This window comes from Pongo pygmaeus, chromosome 2 (genome assembly GCF_028885625.2).
Source record: "Pongo pygmaeus isolate AG05252 chromosome 2, NHGRI_mPonPyg2-v2.0_pri, whole genome shotgun sequence".
Lineage (NCBI taxonomy): Eukaryota > Metazoa > Chordata > Mammalia > Primates > Hominidae > Pongo > Pongo pygmaeus.
Genome location: NC_085930.1, coordinates 138,360,289 through 138,380,095, shown reverse-complemented (window position 1 = coordinate 138,380,095; position 19,807 = coordinate 138,360,289). Strand labels below are relative to the sequence as shown.

General features: G+C 40.6%; 2 protein-coding genes across 9 annotated transcripts in view; one reads left to right on the top strand and one right to left on the bottom strand.

Moving 5' to 3' along the window:
* Positions 1-15,137, bottom strand: part of HACL1 (2-hydroxyacyl-CoA lyase 1) — a 39,200-nt gene extending 24,063 nt beyond the window's left edge. Inside the window, exons 1-7 of one of the 4 annotated variants that reach the window (XM_054483195.2) lie at positions 14,880-15,137; positions 14,586-14,690; positions 9,909-9,949; positions 6,497-6,577; positions 4,414-4,486; positions 1,627-1,704; positions 346-440 (exon numbers count right to left, since the gene is read on the bottom strand). In XM_054483195.2, coding sequence (XP_054339170.1) covers positions 346-440; positions 1,627-1,704; positions 4,414-4,486; positions 6,497-6,577; positions 9,909-9,949; positions 14,586-14,690; positions 14,880-14,960 — 554 coding nt within the window. In that variant the 5' untranslated portion in view covers positions 14,961-15,137. Of the gene's footprint in view, positions 1-345; positions 441-1,626; positions 1,705-4,413; positions 4,487-6,496; positions 6,578-7,831; positions 8,148-9,908; positions 9,950-14,585; positions 14,691-14,879 lie in introns of those variants that run through there. The other 3 variants (XM_054483196.2, XM_063661288.1, XM_054483198.2) reach the window with 3 other exon arrangements.
* The window catches only part of BTD (biotinidase), a 45,791-nt gene continuing 40,995 nt past the window's right edge, over positions 15,012-19,807 (top strand). Inside the window, exon 1 of one of the 5 annotated variants that reach the window (XM_054483203.2) lies at positions 15,012-15,144. Coding sequence is in view for 1 of the 5 variants with exons in the window: in XM_054483200.2 (XP_054339175.1) it covers positions 15,218-15,267 (50 nt within the window). In the remaining 4 variants the exon portion in view is untranslated. The other 4 variants (XM_054483200.2, XM_054483207.2, XM_063661290.1 and 1 more) reach the window with 4 other exon arrangements.

Sequence of the window (19,807 nt, the reverse complement as noted above, 5' to 3'; positions counted from 1 at the left end):
TTTTTAATAATCACCCAACCTCTTGGCTTACATTATAAAGATTCTCAAGGACCCATACTACATTAACGAGGGATGTATATTTATGGTTACTGGAGGAATAATTTCAACGAGGAGTTCAGGAAGTTCTAAGTATTTGGTTTAGTAATTAAATCCAGAAATAACTACTAATATCATTTTAATTAAGAGAATTAACCCTTTGGCTAGGATTCAGTTTAATTACTAAATAATCAAGTTAAGATAAATGGAAATTAACTTATAAACTGCTGGGTAAATTATTCTAAAAAGGTAGGCATTATGATAATACATGTACATTGAAGAAAGAATTCCAGCATAACTATTACTCACTTTATAGAATTCACATTCACCTGAAGGTTCACAAAATCTGCTGGTATGTCAACATAGCAAGCACCTGGACGACCATAGATACTGCTTCTCACTGCCTACGTTCGTTACAAGTAGAAGAAAAGATTTGTAAAATCTCAGTCTTATCATATTCTACTCAAAGATAATTTAAAACTGGAAATGAACACTTTTCATTTTTCTGGACATCCTTAGGTGGAGAAAAAAATAATTATGATGAAAATCGAAATGTCATCCTCTACTGACTACATTTTTAAAGATTTTTTTGTTTAAAAGGGAGAGAGATAAGAAAGTATTCATTTAGGGCTTCAAAATTCATGTTCTATTACACTTTAGTTTTGGAAATTATTCACCAGGCTCTGCCTGCCAAGTTTTTGCACTGTAATATGTACTTTCATCTGCTTCCTAATCTTAGTAATCTGGCAGTGTTTTCAGAAACTGTGATGCTGTTACACATATCAAATGGTTTCTGTAACTCCTGGTTTTGAAACAGCTAAAATGTAATTTCACGTATAAATGCTGATTATAATTTATAATACAGGTTGAGTATCTGTAATCCAAAAATCCAAAATCTTCCAAAATGTGAAACTTAGTGTGTGCCAAGATGATGATACAAGAGGAAAATTCCACATCTGACCTCATGTGACCGTTCACAGTCAAAATGCAGGTGTCTAAACAGTTTATTCAGCATCCCCAAGGGAAAAATAATCATCAGACTATGTGTATAAGGTACATATGAAACATAAATGAATTTCATATTTAGACTTGGGTCGCATCCCCAAGATGTCTCATTATATATATGCAAATATTCTAAAATCTGAAAAAATCTGCAGTCAGAAACACTTCTGAAAAGCATTTCAGGTAAGGAATAATCAACCTGTATGCTGTTTAATTAACTAACAGAGGGTCTTAGAGGGTTTTGGTTTAGTCCCAATTTTCAAAAATAATCTTTTGCAAAAGCACAAGAGAAAAGGTACTCAGGGGTTCATTATAAACCTTTCTCTTTACTTTTGTATAATTAAAAAGGTAATTTTAAAAACTAAAACACAGGAGAAACTTTTTCCAAAAATAACTTATTTTACCTCTCTATAATTAAATGTAATGACAGTGAACACTAAAATGTAAATAGCTTTCTAACAATGCCATTTTTAACTGCCTGGGTATGTTCCTAATTGTCACTCATTCTTTTGAGAATAAAAATAACATTAAGTATGAGCAACTGAGAAAAATCAGTTGACTTGGAGAGCTTGTTATTAAATACCGTACCTTTTCAATAACAAAAGGAATAGCTTCTATGCTGCTTGGGCGGGCAGAGAACTTGGTATATAATCTACAAGCTTCAACCTACAAGGAAAATGAAAATCACTTAAAATTCAGCTCACAATCATATTACTCTCCTGAAAGAAGACAAAATGTTAAGTCATTAGTTTCTTTTATGTTTAGAGGCAAGGTGGAGAAAATGTATTGCCTAGACTGTCCCTTAAAAGCCTATTCAAAGTACAAAGTTTTGCCTTGGTATGATTCAGGAAGCATATCATACCAAAGATGCAAAATCTTTTGGCAAAGATGCAAAAGTTTGATAATACCCACCATCTAACACAACACAGGAAAATAGGCTCTTCTATAAACTGCTGGTGAGACTATAAATGCGAAAGGAAGTTAACAAAATCTACAAAAAATTTAAATTAGCATATCTTTGGATCCAGCAATTTCACAGATAAGAATATAAAACTTCATCTGTTATATTTTGTTATAATAATAATCTATTCTTACATTTCTGCCAGTGTTCCTTTTATATACTTTCTTGCTTTGGTGTTTAGAACATATGAATTCAGTAGTGATAATTTTTCACTGTTTAATATATCTTGAGGCATTATATAGAAACTGTTTCTCTTGATGTTTTAGTATGAAATCTATGAAAAACTGATAGTCCCACAGGCATGACAAAATTAAGATCACCCCTCGATTTTCAGTCTACGTTCATGCCCTTTTGTTTTAAGGACTTCCACAAAACCCAGATATTTGGATTCTTTCTCTTCTGTTTTTAAATTTGATCTAATAAAGTATTATTTTCCATTTCAGGAAAAAAATACGTAGTGGACATTTATCCTGTTTTCTTTTTCACCTATATAGTTTCTGCAGTAACTTTAGATTTCCTTTTAATTAACTTAATCTGTTCTACTTATTTTCCAAACACATAAGCATCTTTTAAATAACTGTTATGGTCTACTATTAACTAAATAAAACTTTGATTCCCTTCTAAGAGTATAAAAATATAACTTTTGCATTAACCTATACTAGAGTTCATTATTTTAGTTTATCATATATGAAATTTTATTTTTTGAAGTTCTCAATAATGATTTCTGATTTACAAATAGACTTTGTCTAATGATTTTACTTATGTATTTATTTTTGAGACAGAGTTTCACTCTTGTCACCCAGACTGGAGTACAGTGGTACGATCTCGGCTCACTGTAACCTCTGCCTCCTGGGTTCAAGTGATTCTCCTGCCTCAGCCTCCTAAGTAGCGAGGATTACAGGCACCCACCACCAAGCCCAGCTAATTTTTGTATTTTTAGTAGAGACAGAGTTTCACCATGTTGGCCAGGCTGGTCTCAAACTCCTGACCTCAGGTGATCCACCCGCTTGGGGCTCCCAAAGTGCTGTGGTTACAGGGGTGAGCCACCATGCCCGGCTGTCTAATGATTTTAACTTTGTCCTGTAAATGCTCAAATATATTTACATCTTAAGTGTCAATCATTCACTTTCAGCTATTTGTTTCCAACAACTGTTCCCTTTTTTTTTTTTTTTTTAAAGACATGGTCTCTTGGACGGGTGTGGTGGCTCATGCCTGTAATCCCAGTACTTTGGGAGGCCAAGGTGGGTAGATCACTTGAGGTCAGGAGTTCAAGACCAGCCTGGGCACCATGGCAAAACACTGTCTCTGCAAAAAGTACAAAAATTATCTGGGCATGGTGGCATGTGCCTATAGTCCCAGCCACTTAGGAGGCTGAGGCGGGAGGATGGCTTAAGCCCAGGAGGTAAAGGCTGCAGTGAGCCAATATAGCACCACTGAACTGCAGATTGGGCAACACAGCCATACCCTGTCTCAAAAAAGAAAAAAAAAAAAAAAGAAAGACAGAGACAAGACCTGAGTATGTTGCACAGACATATGTTTGGTCTCAAACATTTGGGCTCCAGCAGTTCTCCCGCCTCAGCCTAGTAGCTGAGTAGCTAGGAATACAGTTACGAAGCACCGTGTCCAGCTTTATTCTCAAAACTGTAGCATTTTGTTGACATATTCTTTCAAGTTTCTTTTAATTTTGAAAGGCTTTCTTTCCTCCTTCTAAAATAAAAATATACTTGTCCAGAGTCTACTGATAATCATTTTGAGTAAGTTTTTTCCTCTTATTTCCCTAGTCTGGGAGGCATAGTCCAAAATCATTTTTATTCCTACACTTTCTTGACTCCTTTAAGAGCCTATTTTCAGAGCTTAAAATCCTGTCACAAAGGTGTATTTCTTGAAAGCTTGTTTCTAAGCAGGGCCCAAGCTCACCCTTAATATCTATCCTGAAGTTGTCTTATAGTAGCTCGAGATAATTACCTTTAAGTTACTTCAGGTATTTCTAATTTATTTATTTTATTTTGCAAACAGGAGGCTTTTTTATATCTTCTCTCTGCCTCTTAATGTTGTGTATGTATTGTGTTACTAAAATCTTAAGAGTTGCAGGCCAGGTGAGGTGGCTCATGCTTGTAATCCCAGCACTTTGGGAAGCTGAGGCAGATGGATCGCTTGAGCTCAAGAGTTCAAGACCAGCCTGGGCAACATGGTGAAACCTCGTCTCTACAAAAAACTCAAAAATTAGCCAAGCGTGGTGGTGTGAACCTGTAGTCCCAGCTGCTTGGGAGACTGAGGTGGGAGGATTGCTTGAGGTCAGGAGGTCAAGACTGCAGTGAGCTGAGGTCGCACCACTGCATTCCAGCCTCAACAACAAAGCAAAATCCTGTTTCAAAAATTAAAAATAAAAAAACCAAAATCTTAAAGTTGGATACCTGAGGAAACTCCTGGAAAGCTCCCATTGTTTCTTGGTTTCTTTCAGAGGAACCACCAATCACAAGCAAGGGCCTGAAACAATCATTTTTTTAACAAGATAATTACAAATGAGATCATCATGTAAAACACTAAACACAGTGTCTAATTCACAACAAATAATAAATGTTAAAGGGAGAGAATATTATATTTTTCTCTTAGAAACTGTAGATTAAGGCTGGGTGAGGTGGCTCATGCCTGTAATCCAGCACTTTGGGAGGCCGAGGCGGGTGGATCACTTGAAGTCAGGAGTTCAAGACCAGCCTGGCCAACATGGTGAAACTCCAGCTCTACAAAAAATACAAAAATTAGCCGGGCATGCTGGCGGGCGCCTGTAATCCCAGCTACTTGGGAGGCTGAGGTAGGAGAATTGCTTGAACCTAGGAAGCAGAGGTTACAGTGAGCTGAGATTGTGCCACTACACTCCAGCCTGGGCAACAGAGCAAGACTCTGTCTCAAAAAAAAAAAAAAAAAAAGAAAGAAATTGTAGATTAAAAAATATCTAGGAAGCAACCTGATATGAGAGAACTTTCCTTAATATCAGAAAAAGACAAAATGTATAGTAAATGTTTTCCTTCCCTTCTTCCCCTTCCCCTTTTGGATGCTGATGCTAAGCTTCCAGGTTATATTGACATAAAATAAATTTTTATGCCTTTCTTATTCTTGGGATAAGAGGAAGAAAAATTTTACACTTTCCTAAGTGAATCTATTTAGAAATTGCAAAATAAGTGACATTCCTCAGCAATGAAATTCTTATCCTTCAATGTGGAAAAAAAAAAAGATATGGGAAACCTTAAGGTACTTAAAAAATATAACACCTTAAAGTAAACAAAGAAGAGAAAGATCAAAAGGAAAGTAAAGAAGAAACTATAAGAAACACAGGGCAAGAAAGAAAACAATGTCCTTTCCACTAGAAAGATTAAATATGTTCCACATTGATTAGAACCTAACCCCCCTCAACCTGATTTCATTGGTAAAGCGCCAGAGATGGAGTTAAGGGCAAGATCAGAGAATAAGTAAAGTAGTTTATATATAAAGCAAACTAAATGAATATAAGAATTTCAAATATCTTCCTACCTATGCAAAACAAGGTGAAAAATTAGCCACATTTTACACACTGAGCTGGGATCTTTAAAAAAATAATTCTTCACTTAAAGTAAATAGAACTACATACACATTCACACACACACACACACACATTAGGAACTCTAAAATGTTAAAAGTGTTTATGTCAGCTGAGTGTGGTGGCTCATACCTGTAATCCCAACACTTTGGGAGGCCAAGGCAGGTGGATCACCTGAGGTCAGGAGTTTGAGACCAGCCTGGCCAGCATGGTGAAACCTCGTCTCTACTAAAAATACAAAAATTGGCCGGGCGTGGTGGCGGGGGCCTGTAATCCCAGCTACTTGGGAGGCTGACGCAGGAGAATCACTTGAACCCAGGAGGCAGAGGTTGTGGTGTGCCAAGATTGCACCACTGCACTCCAGCCTGGGCGACAGAGTGAGACTCCGTCTCAAAAAAAAAAAAAAAAAAAAAAGTGTTTATCTCTAAGTAAATACATTACTGGTGCTTTGCATTTTCTTCCTAATACTCTTTTTTAAGTTATATCTATTTAAGGTATACCATATGATATTTTGACATACATATAGTGAAATGATTACTATAGTCAAGCAAATTAACATATTCATGTTACTTTTTTTCCTAAGATATTGTAGAAATAGTCACTTTTTTTGGTAAAAGTACCTAAAATTTACTCTCTTTGCAAATTTACAATACACAATATTATTAGCTATGGCTTTCATGTTGTACATTAGATCTCCAGGCTTTATCCTACTTGACTGAAACTTTGTACCCTTTGACCTATCTCCCTATTCCCCCTCCTCCTCCTCATTCCCTCCCCCATAACTAACTTTACTTTCAGTTTCTAAGAATTGAAGGGGTTTTTTTTTCCAAGTCTTTCTACCCTAGATCAGTATTAGCTCTACTCAGTAAAATCCTGCAGTGACCTTTTTAAGAAAATGTTTTCAGTAATAATAATGTCATTACCAGCAGTTCATGTTTGCATTTGCCATACCGCCCAAGGCATGGATGAGACCTGGACCAGAAACAACAAGGCAGACTCCTGGCCTAAAAGCAAAACAGAATTTATTTTATTAAAATCAGGTCAAATGTAACAACTGATTCATAACACTTTAGTGTGAAACATGGCAATCTTGGACTTCAAAGGAAGGACATACAAGTCTTTACTATAACTGATAAAACAATTATTAGAATATTTTTAATTAAAAAAACAAAGCGATATATATACATATACTTTTTTTTTTTTTGAGATAGCATCTCACTCTGTTGCCCAGGCTGGAGTGCAGTGGCATGATCAGGGCTCACCGCAGCCTCAACCTCCTAGGCTCAGGTGATCTTCCCACCACAGCCTCCCAAGTAACCGGGACTACAGGCAGATGCCACCACACCCGGCTAATTTTTTGTTTTTTTTTTTTTTGGTAGAGATGGGTTGCCTAGGCTGGTCTTGAACTCCTGGGCTCAAGCGATCCGCCTGCCTTGGCCTCCCAAAGTGCTGGGATTACAGGCATAAGCCAGCATGCCTGGCCCAAAAAAAGAAAAGTTATATCAGATTCTTGCGAGAAATAAGGTACCTATCATTTTCACACCTTATATCTCTAACCACTTATTTTGATCTGGACTACATCTGGACTAAATCAAGTTAATGGTATACAGAAGCAAATTTTTGACTGCTGAGTTCATTTTTGTATGAAAAAAGGTTTTTTTTTTTCATTTCTTAACAAATAAATATAACGTCAACTGATCTTTGATAGGAAAGTAATTCTGAATGCAGTGCTCTGCCCAAAATGGTGTTTTTTTTTTTTGTCTTTTTTTTTTTTTTTTTTTTTTTTGAGACCAAGTCTCGTTCTTCTCCCCCAGGCTGCAGTGCAATGGCATGGCATGATCTCGGCTCACTGCAACCTCTGCCTCCCGGGTTCAAGTGATTCTCCTGCCTCAGCCTCCTAAGTAGCTGGGATTACAGGCATGTGCCACCACGCCTGGCTAATTTTTGTATTTTTAGTAGAGACGGGGTTTCACTGTGTTTGGCCAGGCTTGTCTCGGAACTCCTGGCCTCAGGTGATCCACCTGCCTTGGCCTCCCAAAGTGCTGGGATTACAGGCATGAGCCACCTCGCCTGGCCCCCAAAATCTTTCAAAACTGAATTTGAAGCTGAGCATGGTGGCTGACGTCTGTAATCCCACCATCTTGAGAGGCTGAGGCAGATGGATCACTTGAGCCCAGGAGTTCAAGACCAGCCTGGGCAACATGGTGAAACCCTGTCTCTAAAAAATATAAAAACTAGCTGAGTATGGTGGTGCGCACCTGTAGTGCCAGCTACTTGGGAGGCTGAGGCAGGAGAATCGCTGGAACCTGGGAGGTGGAGCTTGCAGTAAGCCGAGATGGTGCCACTGCACTCCAGCCTGGGGACGACAGAGTGAGACTCCAAATAAATACATATTGAACTTGAATGTTTAACCCTTCGGTGTGACTTTCTAAGCTTAAACCACTCGGGGAAAAGGTATCTCAATATAATTCAGTTTGCCATTTTACATTTATAAAATAATTTCTTAAAAATTTCTGTTTAAGACAGACTTGAAAATAAGTAATTACCACCAAGTAAACTAAACTTCTAGAACAGTACTATCCAACAGAACTTTGTATAGTAATAGAAATGTTCTGCATTTGCAGTATGATACGGTAGCCACTACTGACATGGTTACCGAGCACTTGAAATGTGGCTACTACAAACTGATAAACTATGATTTAAATGTTATTTAATTTTAATTAATTTAAATGCAAACAGGTCATACGGCTCGTGGCTACCATACTTGCCAGTGCAGCTCCAGAAGTTCATTCAAATAGCAAAAATGTTTCAAATATGAACTTTTAGGCCAGGCATGGTGGCTCACGCCTGTAATCCCAGCCCTTTGGGAGGCCAAGGCCGGCAGATCATGAGGTCAAGAGACAGAAACCATCCTGGCCAACATAGTGAAACCCCATCTCTACTAATATACGAAAATTAGCTGGGCGTGGTGGTACATGCCTGTAATCCCAGCTACTGGGGAGGCTGAGGCATGAGGATTGCTTGAACCCAGGAGGCAGAGGTTGCATTGAGCCGAGATTGCACCACTGCACTGTCCAGCCCAGGCGACAGTGCAAGACTCCATCTCAAAAAAAAAAAAGTATGAACTTTTAACCATTTTCTTAATCATTGTTCTAGCATTTTTTACATTAAGGCATTAATTAATAACTATAATTTAAATGCTTTCCAAGCTAAATGAAAAGATTAAAATATTTGTCATATGTAAATAAAGTGGCAGAAAACAGTGACTTGATGGCCTATTTTTTTCAGGCTCAAATTCACAAGTTCCTTATCACAGAAAAAAAACTATTCTGGTGAGGTCTAGACTTTGAGATCTTAGTTTGCATTTCTTAGCAACTGAATTACTAGTTTCATTTTTGGAAATAAAAAAATGTATTAAAACTAACATACATGAAAAAAGTATGATACACATTCCCGTGAGAGTCCAAATTCTGCTTAAAAAATACACAGATAAGGGAAAAAACTGGAAGAAAATGACCAATTCTTAACAGTTCTGAGATCACAGGTGATTTTCATTTTCTTCATCTTTTTTCTTTTTTTTTTTTTTTTGAGATGGAGTCTCACTCTATCACCCAGGCTGGAGTGCACTGGCGCAATCTCAGCTCACTGCAACCTCCACCTCCCAGGTTCAAGCCGATTCTCCTGCCTCAGTCTCCCGAGTAGCTGGGACTACAGGCACGTGCCACCACACCAGGCTGATTTTTGTATTTTTAGTAGAGACGGGGTTTCACCATGTTGGCCAAGCTGGTCTCAAACTCCCGACCTCAGGTGATCCACCCACCTCAGCCTCCCAAAGTGCTGGGATTATAGGCGTGACCCACCGTGCCTAGTTGATTTTCATTTTCTTCTTTGTGCTTTCTATATTTTCCAAAATGGACATTTTAAAAATGTATTAATTTTTAATAATAAAAAGGGGGTAGTAGTTAGGTAACATGGATACACACTAAAAAATCAGAACATATGGAACAGGTCTCAACAGTCACATTCTGAACCAAGCATTTTTGTATTAAGCGTGCTGGGGTAGTTGTGAGATCCAAGACAAGGTATCATACATCAACTCACTATCTGATCACCAGTGATTCACTCTGCAAAATGGCAATGTGTTCCACTCTAAAACACTTCTGGTATCATTATTCTTTTGATGTGGGCCTCAGAGAGTTTTAAATGTTTTTTATCTTTTGTTATTTAATATATTCTTCTATAATCTTTCCAAATGAACTCATCCTTCAGCTGAAAGACGTAATAGGTCTACCCCAAAATATTAAAGTAATTGAAGTGAAACAAATTTTAGTTTACCTGCCTGTCAGATATCCAATCGCGGAGGCAGCATAACAAGCCTACGAGAAAAGACACTGGGACTTGAGCATATTGGGATCCTTATAGTACATTTATGAGAGCGACTTACTATTAAATAATAGACAAGAACATAATGGTAAAGGCAGAATTAAAACATTTACCACCTTAGTAATAAATGTTCTACAAAATTTCAAATAAGGGTTATCTAAATTTTAGTTTTTCAGGAAATTTGTTCATATGTATGTTATTCAAAACATCCTCTTACAATTGCTTAAATATCTGCAGGATCAATAGGAATGTCCTCTTTTATTAATGATATTGGTAATTTGTTTTCTTTCTTTTATTCTTCATCAGTCTCATGAGGGGTTTATCAAATTTATCCATCTTTTCAAAGAACAAATTTTTTTTGGTTCTTTGAAAATTTTTGTTGGTTTTTCTCTATTTGTTTTCCATTTCATTGATTTCTGTTCTTGTATTTATTATTTCAGTCATTTTGAATTTGATTTGCTTTTCTTTTTCTAGCTTCTTAAAATACAAATTTAGAACACTGGTTTTTAATTTTCTTTACTGATAGATTTGTTTAAAATGATTCCAATAAATGCTTTAGTTATAGGTTACAAGTTTGAGATTGCATCTTTTCATTATCATTCTATTCAAAATATTTTTTACTTTCCATTGTGATTTCTTCTTCAACCTATTGGTTAATTAGGATCTGTAGTGATACCTCCTTTTTCATTCCTGACATTGGTAATCTGTTTTCTCTTTTATTCTCAATCAGTCTATCTTGAAGTTTACTCATTTTGTTAATCTTTTCAAATATTTACAAAATACCAAAAAGTATGTTGCTTAATTTCCAAATGTCTGAGATTCTTTTTAGTGATCTCTTATTGAGTTCCACTTTACTTCCACATGGTCAGGTGACATATACTGCACACTTTCAATCCTTGGCGATTTATTGAGATTTCCTTTATGGCCTGCACATGGATAGTTTTTACCTTGTAACTCTACTTCAGCTCATAATCAGGAAGAGAGGGGGCACTAAATTAAATGCACACAAGATAACCTGGGAAAATGCTGAGTGCTCTCTCAAATTCTTCTTCTTAGTCTGGGACATCATTTTTTCCCCAGTATTATTTCTTCTCATTTCTTTAGAAATAATAATAAATTGTGTATTTCCTAGCCTTCATTCAGCTTTAAATGAAGTAGTATACTGTCTTAAAGAAATCCACATTAAGGACGTAAGTGTAAAAAAAAAAAAAAAAAAGGAACTGTTTATGGATCATAATCTTAACTGGCTCTACTATCATACACCCACTGAGAACCTGCACAAAGACTCTGCTCTTTTCCTGTGTTGCTATTCTCTACTGGCCCCGTCTCTCTTCCCTTTTGCACATAAGGCCAAATTCACATTAGGAGAATAAGACAACTCCTAAGAAATGCAGGCATGTAAATACCTTCTGCAATAAGAACGCTTTATTTAGACACCCAAAAGAATTGCCCACTTATGATAGTTAGGTAAGAAATGTTGCTAGGCAATGCAAAATATACAACAACATGTAACAAAAAGTATTTTCCTCTGGTAGGAGATGTCAAAAGTTGAGAGGTAACTGTTTTTGTTTTGTTTTGTTTTGTTTTTGAGATGGAGTTTCGCTCTTGTTGCCCAGGCTGGAGTGCAATGGTGCGATATTGGCTCACAGCAACCTCCACCTCCCAGGTTCAAGCAATTCTCCTGCCTCAGCTTCCCAAGTAGCTGGCATTACAAACACGGGCCACCACGCCTGGCTAATTTTATATTTTTAGAAACAGGGTTTCTCCCTGTTGGTCAGGCTGGCCTCAAACTCCCGACCTCAGGTGATCTGCCTGCCTCGGCCTCCCAAAGTGCTGGGATTACAGGCGTGAGCCACCGCGCCTGGCTGTAACTGGTTATATGACCATAAAAGATCTGTTCCTCTACTAAACTATCTCCATTCACAGGCAGAACAGTGTACATGGTACTTAGAGAGCAGACTCTGGAGCCAATCTGTTTTGATTTAAATTCCAGCTTCCCCACTTTCTACTGTGTAATTTTGGCAAGTTGCTCTAAATCTCTGTTTCCTCATCTATAAAATGAAAATAATTCAAAGCACTGCTGTGAGGACAAAATCAGTTCGTATGTGTAAAACACTCAGAATAGTGCCCACACACAGTAAGCTCTCAAGAACAATGAACTTGCTGACAATCTGCCTACTTGCTGGCCAATTGGTCAGTCTGTCTTGATTACTCTATGGATCTAATCAAAGACAATGAAGTCACACCCAACTACATCTTTCTCTTTAGCACAAACATGCTCCTGAATGCCTTAGCCTGTTTTCATGTTCCCTCTGAATCATTCTGTCACTACCCTTAGTTCAGGTACCATTTAAGTCTTCCTTTGACTACCATAGAGTCAGGCTGCTTGAGGGACATATGCACTGGGATGTTCCACCAACATCTCAAATGCATGTGTTCAAAATTGAACATAATCTTTCTCCTCCAAACTGGCTCTTCCCTCTATATGCCCAGTCTCAGTCACAGACACTATGATCCACACAATCAATCAAGCAAGCCCAAAATCTAGGAATCATCTCCAGAGGAGCCTGCCTTCTCCTTCCTAACTGCTTAATGCCTGCTTATCCCTCAGGACAGCTCAGACATCATCTCCTGTGGGAAGCTGAGCCTGTGTACTCCTTCTCTGGGCTTTATAGCACCCTGGGTATCTCTCTATCACAGCACTTACCACCTTATAATACAATTGTTTGTGTCTGTCTCCACAGCTTGGCTGTAAGCCCCTTAAAGCCAGGAACTATCATTCATCTCTGTATCCAACACCCAAAACAGTACATGGGACCTAAAGAACCCTCAACTAAGCTTATAGGGGCTGAAATAAGACTTAGAGACAGAGGTTGTGCTATGTTGCCCAGGCAGCCTCTAATTCCTGGACTTGAGTAATCCTCCTGCCTCAGCTTCCTTAGTAGCTGGGATTACTGGCATGTACAACCATGCCTGGCATCATCTTTCTGAAGTACAAGCCTAATTACATCTCCCACCTGTTTAAAAAAACCTTTAGTCTCCCCCATTGCATATTGTTAAATTAAAAAAAAAAAAAAGTTCAAACTCTTTTTAGATTTCCCACAACCTCCCCTCAGCCTACTGACCAGTCTCACAGCTCACCATGCCTTTACCTACCTTGATGGAACCACATGAACTAACATTACCTCTACAGGCAATCTTCTCTGTCCTCAAAGAGAACCAGTCACCCCTTCTGTGCTACCACATCTATTGTGAGAGTTATAATAGATGAATTTTTTTCTGTAAGTCTTACCTTCACCTTCCAGGATTGATCAACTTGAAGATCAAGACTAAACCTCACTCCTCCTTTACATCCCTCTCTCCTACAGGTTATGTAGCACAATCTTTAGTATACAGTACTTAGTCAATAAATGTTTGCTGTATGAAGAAATCGGTGGCAGATATGTCATCTCTACAAAAACAGTTATTTAACTGTTCCATTCATAGGTCAATAGCTTCATTTTTTCACACAGATGAAAGAACAGAATGTTGTTCTAACAAAGACAAGTAAAATGTAGAAGCAACAGAAACTCAAGACTTGCTAGTTTCAAGATTAAAAAATACAAATCTCAAACCTTGTAGATAAAGAATGTCATTCAATTAATAAAGAATGTCATTCAATTAATAAATAATGTATAATATTAAGCATCTACACCATGTGAAAGCACCAACCAAGCCAGGCACTGTGGTGATATAACAAATGAACCACAACTTCTGCCCTCCAGGCACTTGCGTATGATGGCAAAAGGCGCCACTTAGGGTGGCCAGGCAGTTGTTTGGGCAAGAGGAGGCAAGAATTTAAATTAGAAGGCAACGGTGGGAGTGTAAAGCAGGAATATTTAGCATCAGCTGGACTGAGTGTATGTGATATCACAGAAGTGGATTCTTGATCTTTCAAGCTAGCACTACTGAGAGAAGGGCAAGGTGGATTGGCAGAGGATGCACTTAAAGTGGATTGACAAAATGTCGTATCTTCCTTATCCTGCTTCCAAATAAGCCTCTAAGAAAGGTGGCAGCATGATGTGGTGGAAAGAGCGTCACGCTAGGATCGGAGACATCTGAGTTTCCATCAAGGCTCTACCATTTGTGATATCCTCCACCCTGCCCCGAATCGCTCATACAACAAAGACTTGGCCTTCACTCATTTATCCCACAGGTAATCTCTGAACACCCTTCTTATGCAGGCACCACACTAAGCACTGGGGGTACAGATGGGTCGTGAAGAAATAATATCCCTGCTCTAATGGAGCTTGGAGCCTAATAGGGAAGTCAGACTTTACTCATAAACTGTCCCTTCCAATCATGACATTCAGTATAGTAGTAAGAGCATGCACTCAGACCCAGAATACGTGGGTTCAAACCCTGGCTCTGCTACTACCAGCTGTGTCACCAAAGGCAAGTTTTACTTAACCTGTGTCTTTTCTCATCTGTCAACTAGGTATAACAACAGTTAATATTCAACAGTGATTGATATGATATATGTAAAGCAGCAGAAGAGTGATAAGTGCTATCTGAGTGTTTGCAATGCATACCTACCGCTATTATTGATCATTCCCAGTAACGGATTCAGCCACCTGCGTCCATACTCACCGCCTGCTCATTCCTCATCCCGATGTACTTGATGCCTAGCTGCTGGGCAGCAATGGCGATTTCGGTCACTGGGATGCCTACGATGCCAAATATGTACTCCACATCCTGAGGGACGAAGAACAGGGGAGTAAACTCCCAAAGCCCCACCACATCGCCACATCCTTCCCTCCCTCCCGGGCGCTAAAAGGAAACCCCCCCCGACTCCCATCGCCCATTTCTACTCGTCTCCAGCACAACATCGTGGTCCCCGCCAGCTTCCGTAGGAGCCTTTCATTCCAGGAAGGCCCCTCGTACTTGCGTTTTCAGGGCCTGGGCGATGACTTTAGCACCAGACACCTGCTCCTCGCTGCGCTCTGCGAAGTTACTGTCCGGCATCTTCCACCGAAAAGCTCTAGGCACTCACGCAGCCGACAAACAAGCGGAATCACCCAGCAAGGCAAACGCGAAGACAGCCGCACGCCACCTGTAGGACTGCACCTCTGACGGACAGGAGGGCAACCAACTGCCTTAAACAACGGGAAGGAAGAGGCGGTCTAAATTCGTCCACTCCTCGGGAAAGGTGAGAATGTAAACACGCGCGTTCTCCAATCAGAACTGCGCTCTCTTCCCGGCTCCTCCATTCGCGCGCCAGAATGCCAGAGGGAGGCGGGACTAGCAGGAGATTGCTGCCTATGCAAAGCAGGTAAGAAGCCGAACTCTGAGGCCTCTCGCCATTGTCTCCGAGTCGGCTAGCCGGAGCGCTTTCGGGTCTGTAAAGGGAGAGTGGCGCATGCGCATATTCGGGGCGGAAGGCGCATTAAGAGCAGGTGCGGAGGGGGCGTGGTAAGGGCGTGCGGTCCAGACCCCGCCCCGGGCCGCCCAGGGGACTGCGCGAGGGCTGCGCAAAGGCTGCCGGGAGCTGGGAAGAGTGGCGCGCGTCTCTTGCTGGAGCTCTTTGTGCATTGCTGCTGTGCTACCGCGTTGCGTTTTCTAGGCATTTACTTACACGCTTTGTGGTTTAGGCTCTCATAACCTTGTGGTTTTATAGTCCTTAAATTATTGTAGCGCACGTTACTTAAATCCAGAAGCAGATGTGTACCCCAGCAAGAGATAAAATGACGCTCAGAGTCAATAGATCCAGGCCGTGCTTGAGACCCTGAATCCTGTTTCCTACCCACTATTCAGCCATTGGGTCACAAGCGATGAAAAGAGCACCTTGAAGGTAGTATAGAGCACTATTTTCTCCAGCCCTTGCTACTAATCCATATTACTCTCTGCTATTGTCTTTCCAAAGTTAGGAACTATGGCGTTTCGTAATTCTTGGGTTGGGTCCCTACCTACAACCAGCCCTGCACTCGATAGCCTTTTAAAACATTTTTGTGTGAAAATCGTTTGCAATATGCAATATCTGAAACTACTGCCTTGGAGTCATTAGACCCTCTGCTCAGTGACAATAAACATAAAATTTCCAGTAATAAACAGTGGAACTTTTAATTTTTTAAGGATTTGGAGTCATTTTAAGCAAAAAGAACAGTGATAACTGGACAGTAAAGAGATGAGAGGGGAGGGGGTCATGGGTAGTGAAATGAATGAGAAGCACTGGAAGTGAAAGGATTTCTAAACCCAGACGTTTTCAAACTCTAGTCCTGGGTCTTTTCAAAAGGTCTTCCCCTCTTTTTCTCAACCCCTCAACCTCACCCCAAGCAGAGGAGAGTGAAGTGGCTGCCTCCCCGCATATGCGGACTGTGTTAGTCCATTTTCATACTGCTATAAAAAAATACCCAAAACTGGGTAATTTATAAAGAAAAAGAGGTTTAATGGTCTCACATTTCCAAATGGCTGCGGAGGCGTCAAAATCATGACAGAAGGTGAAGGAGGAGCAAAGGCATGTCTTACATGGTGGCAGGCAAGAGAGCGTGTGCAGGGGAACTGCCCTTTATAAAACCATCAGATCTCATGAGACTTACTATCATAAGAACAGCATGGGAAAAATCCCTTCCCCATGATTCAGTTACTTCCCACTGGATCCCTCTCACCACGTGTGGGATTATGGGAGCTATAATTCAAGATGAGATTTGGGTGAGGACACAGCCAAACCGTTCTGCCCCTGGCCCCTCCCAAATATCATATCCTCACATTTCAAAACCAATCATGCCTTCCCAACAGTCCCCCAGAGTCTTAACTCATTTCAGCATTAACTCAAAAGTCCACAGTCCGGAGTTTCATCTGAGACAAGGCAAGTCGTTTCCGCCTATGAGCCTATAAAATCAAAAGCAAGCTAGTGGCTGGGCGCAGTGGCTTACACCTGTAATCCCAGCACTTTGGGAGGCCGAGGCGGGTGGATCACGAGGTCAAGAGATGGAGACCATCCTGGTCAACACGGTGAAACCCTGTCTCTACTAAAAATACAAAAAAGGCGGGTGTGGTGGCAGATGCCTGTAATCCCAGCTACTCGGGAGGCTGAGGCAGGAGAATGGTGTGAACCCAGGACGCGGAGCTTGCAGTGAGCTGAGATTGGGTCACTGCACTCCAGCCTGGGGGACAGAGCGAGACTCTGTCTCAAAAAAAAAATTAAATTGAAGAAATAAATAAAAGCAAGCTAGTTACTTCCTAGATACAATGGGGGTACAGGTGTGGGGTAAATATACCTGTTCCAAATGGGAGAAATTGGCCAAAACAAAGGGGCTAAAGGCCCCATGCAAGTCCGAAATCTGGCAGAGCAGTCAAATATTAAAGCTCCAAAATGATCTCCTTTGACTTCGTGTCTCACAGCCAGATCATGCTGATGCAAGAGGTGGGTTCCCACAGCCTTGGGCAGCTCTGTCCCTGTGGCTTTACGGCTACAATCCCCGCCTCCCAGCTGCTTTCACTGGCTGGTATTGAGTGCGTGCAGCTTTTCTAGGCACATGGTGCAAGTGGTCAGTGGATCTACCATTCTGGGGTCTGGAGGACGGTGGCCCTCTTCTCACATTTCCACTAGGCAGTGCCGCAGTAGGGACTCTGTATGGGGGCTCCCACCCCACATTTCCCTTCCACACTGCCCTAGCAGAGGTTCTTTATGAGGGCTCTACCCCTGCAACAAGCTTCTGCCTGGACATCCAGGCATGTCCATACATCCTCTGAAATCTAGGCAGAGGTTCCCAAACCTCAATTTTTGACTTCTGTGCACCTGCAGGCTCAACACCATGTGGAAGCTGCCAAGGCTTCAGGCTTGCACCTTCTGAAGCCAGGCCTGAGCTGTACATTGGCCCTTTTTAGCCATGGCTGGCATGGCTGAGATGCAGGACACCAAGTCCCTAGGCTACACACAGCAGGGGGACCCTGGACCTGACCCATGAAACCATTTTTCCTCCTAGGTTTCTGGGCCTGTGATGGGAGAGCCTGCTGTAAAGGTCTCTGACATGCCCTGGAGACATTTTCCCCATTGTCTTGGTGATTAATAGTTGGCTCCTTATTACCTATGCAAATTTCTGCTGCCGGCTTGAATTTCTCCCTAGAAAATGGGTTTTTATTTTCTACTGCATCGTGAGTCTGCAAATTTTTCAAATTTGTATGCTCTGCTTCCTCTGAAACACTTTGCCATTTAGAAATTTCTTCTGCCAGATACCCTAATCATCTCTCTCAAGTTCAAAGTTCCACAGATCTCTAGGACAGGGGCAAAATGCCACTAGTCTCTTTGCATAGCAAGAGTGATCTTTACTCCAACTCTGAATAAGTTCCTCATCTCCATCAGAAACCACCTCCGCCTGAATTTTATTGTCCATATCACTATCAGCATTTTGGTCAAAACCATTCAATAAGTCTCTAGGAGGTTCCAAACTTTCCCATATTTTCCTATCTTCTGAGCCCTCCAAACTGTTCCAACTTCTGCCAGTTACCCAGTTCCAAAGTTATTTCCACAGTTTCAGCTGTCTTTACAGTAGTGCCCCACTCTCTGCATTACCAATTTTCTGTGTTAGTCCATTTTCATACTGCTATGAAGAAATACCCCAAACTGGGTAATTTATAAAGAAAAAGAGGTTTAATAGATTCACAGTTCCACATGGCTGGAGAGACATCACAATCATGGTGGAAGATGAAGGAGGAGTAAAAGCACGTCTTACATGGCGACAGGCAAGAGAGTGTGTGCAGGGAAACTCCCATTTATAAAACCATCACAGCTTGAGACTTATTTGCTATCACAAGAACAGCATGGGAAAAACCCTCCCCCATGATTCAATTACCTCCCACCAGGTACCGCTCATGATATGTGGGGATTATGGGAGCTATAATTCAAGATGAGATTTGAGTGGGGACATAACCAAACCATATCAGGGACCCATCTCAGAGGGTGACTTCTTTCAAGTCTCAGAGTGTATCTAAAAAGAAAATGCAGATTTTCATTATACTCTAGAATGTATCCATATTTTAATTTTAAAATGACATTTATTGAGGTATAATAAAGATACAATTCAATGTCCAGATTTTAAATGTTAGTCAGATGAGTTTTGACAGTTATATATATATACCTATGAAATCACCCAAAATAAAAATGACATTTTAAACTGCTTACCTGTCAAGTAAAATTGACATTCCAGAAAGATGTGAAATGGGCTGGGAACAATGGCTCTTGCCTGTAATCCCAGCACTTTGGGAGGCCGAGGTGGGCACATCATCTGAGGTCAGCAGTTCGAGACCAGCCTGGCCAACATGGTGAAACCCCATCTCTACTAAAATACAAAAATTATCTGGGTGTGGTGGCACGTGCCTGTAATCCCAGCTATTTGGGAGGTTGAGGTGGGAGGATCGCGTGAGCCAGGGAGGTAGATGTTGCAGTAAACCAAGATTGCACCACTGCACTCTAGCCTGGGTGACAGAGCGAGACCCTGTCTCAAAAAAAAAAAAAAAGATGTGAAATCATCTTTCCACTTTGAATAGTCCTTGACACAATGCCTCCTGTCCTTGTTGAAGTACAGACCCCACCCCCTTCCATCATGTATTATTTATATCAGTACCTTTTGTGACAGTCTCTGCCCCTGTTGCATCAGAGTCACTTGGAGAGCTTTTTCCAAATAGTTACTTGAGCCCTACCCCAGATCTCCTGAATCAGCATCTTAGGACAAGTCAGGCACCTATATTTTTTAAAAGCTGCTACCTGATTTTGCTTTGCAGCCCGGAGTTGAGAACCCTAGCTCTGTATTCATGCCAGAAACATGAGTTACTAATTAAACATATGATTGCCTGTCACCAAAGTAATACTGTTG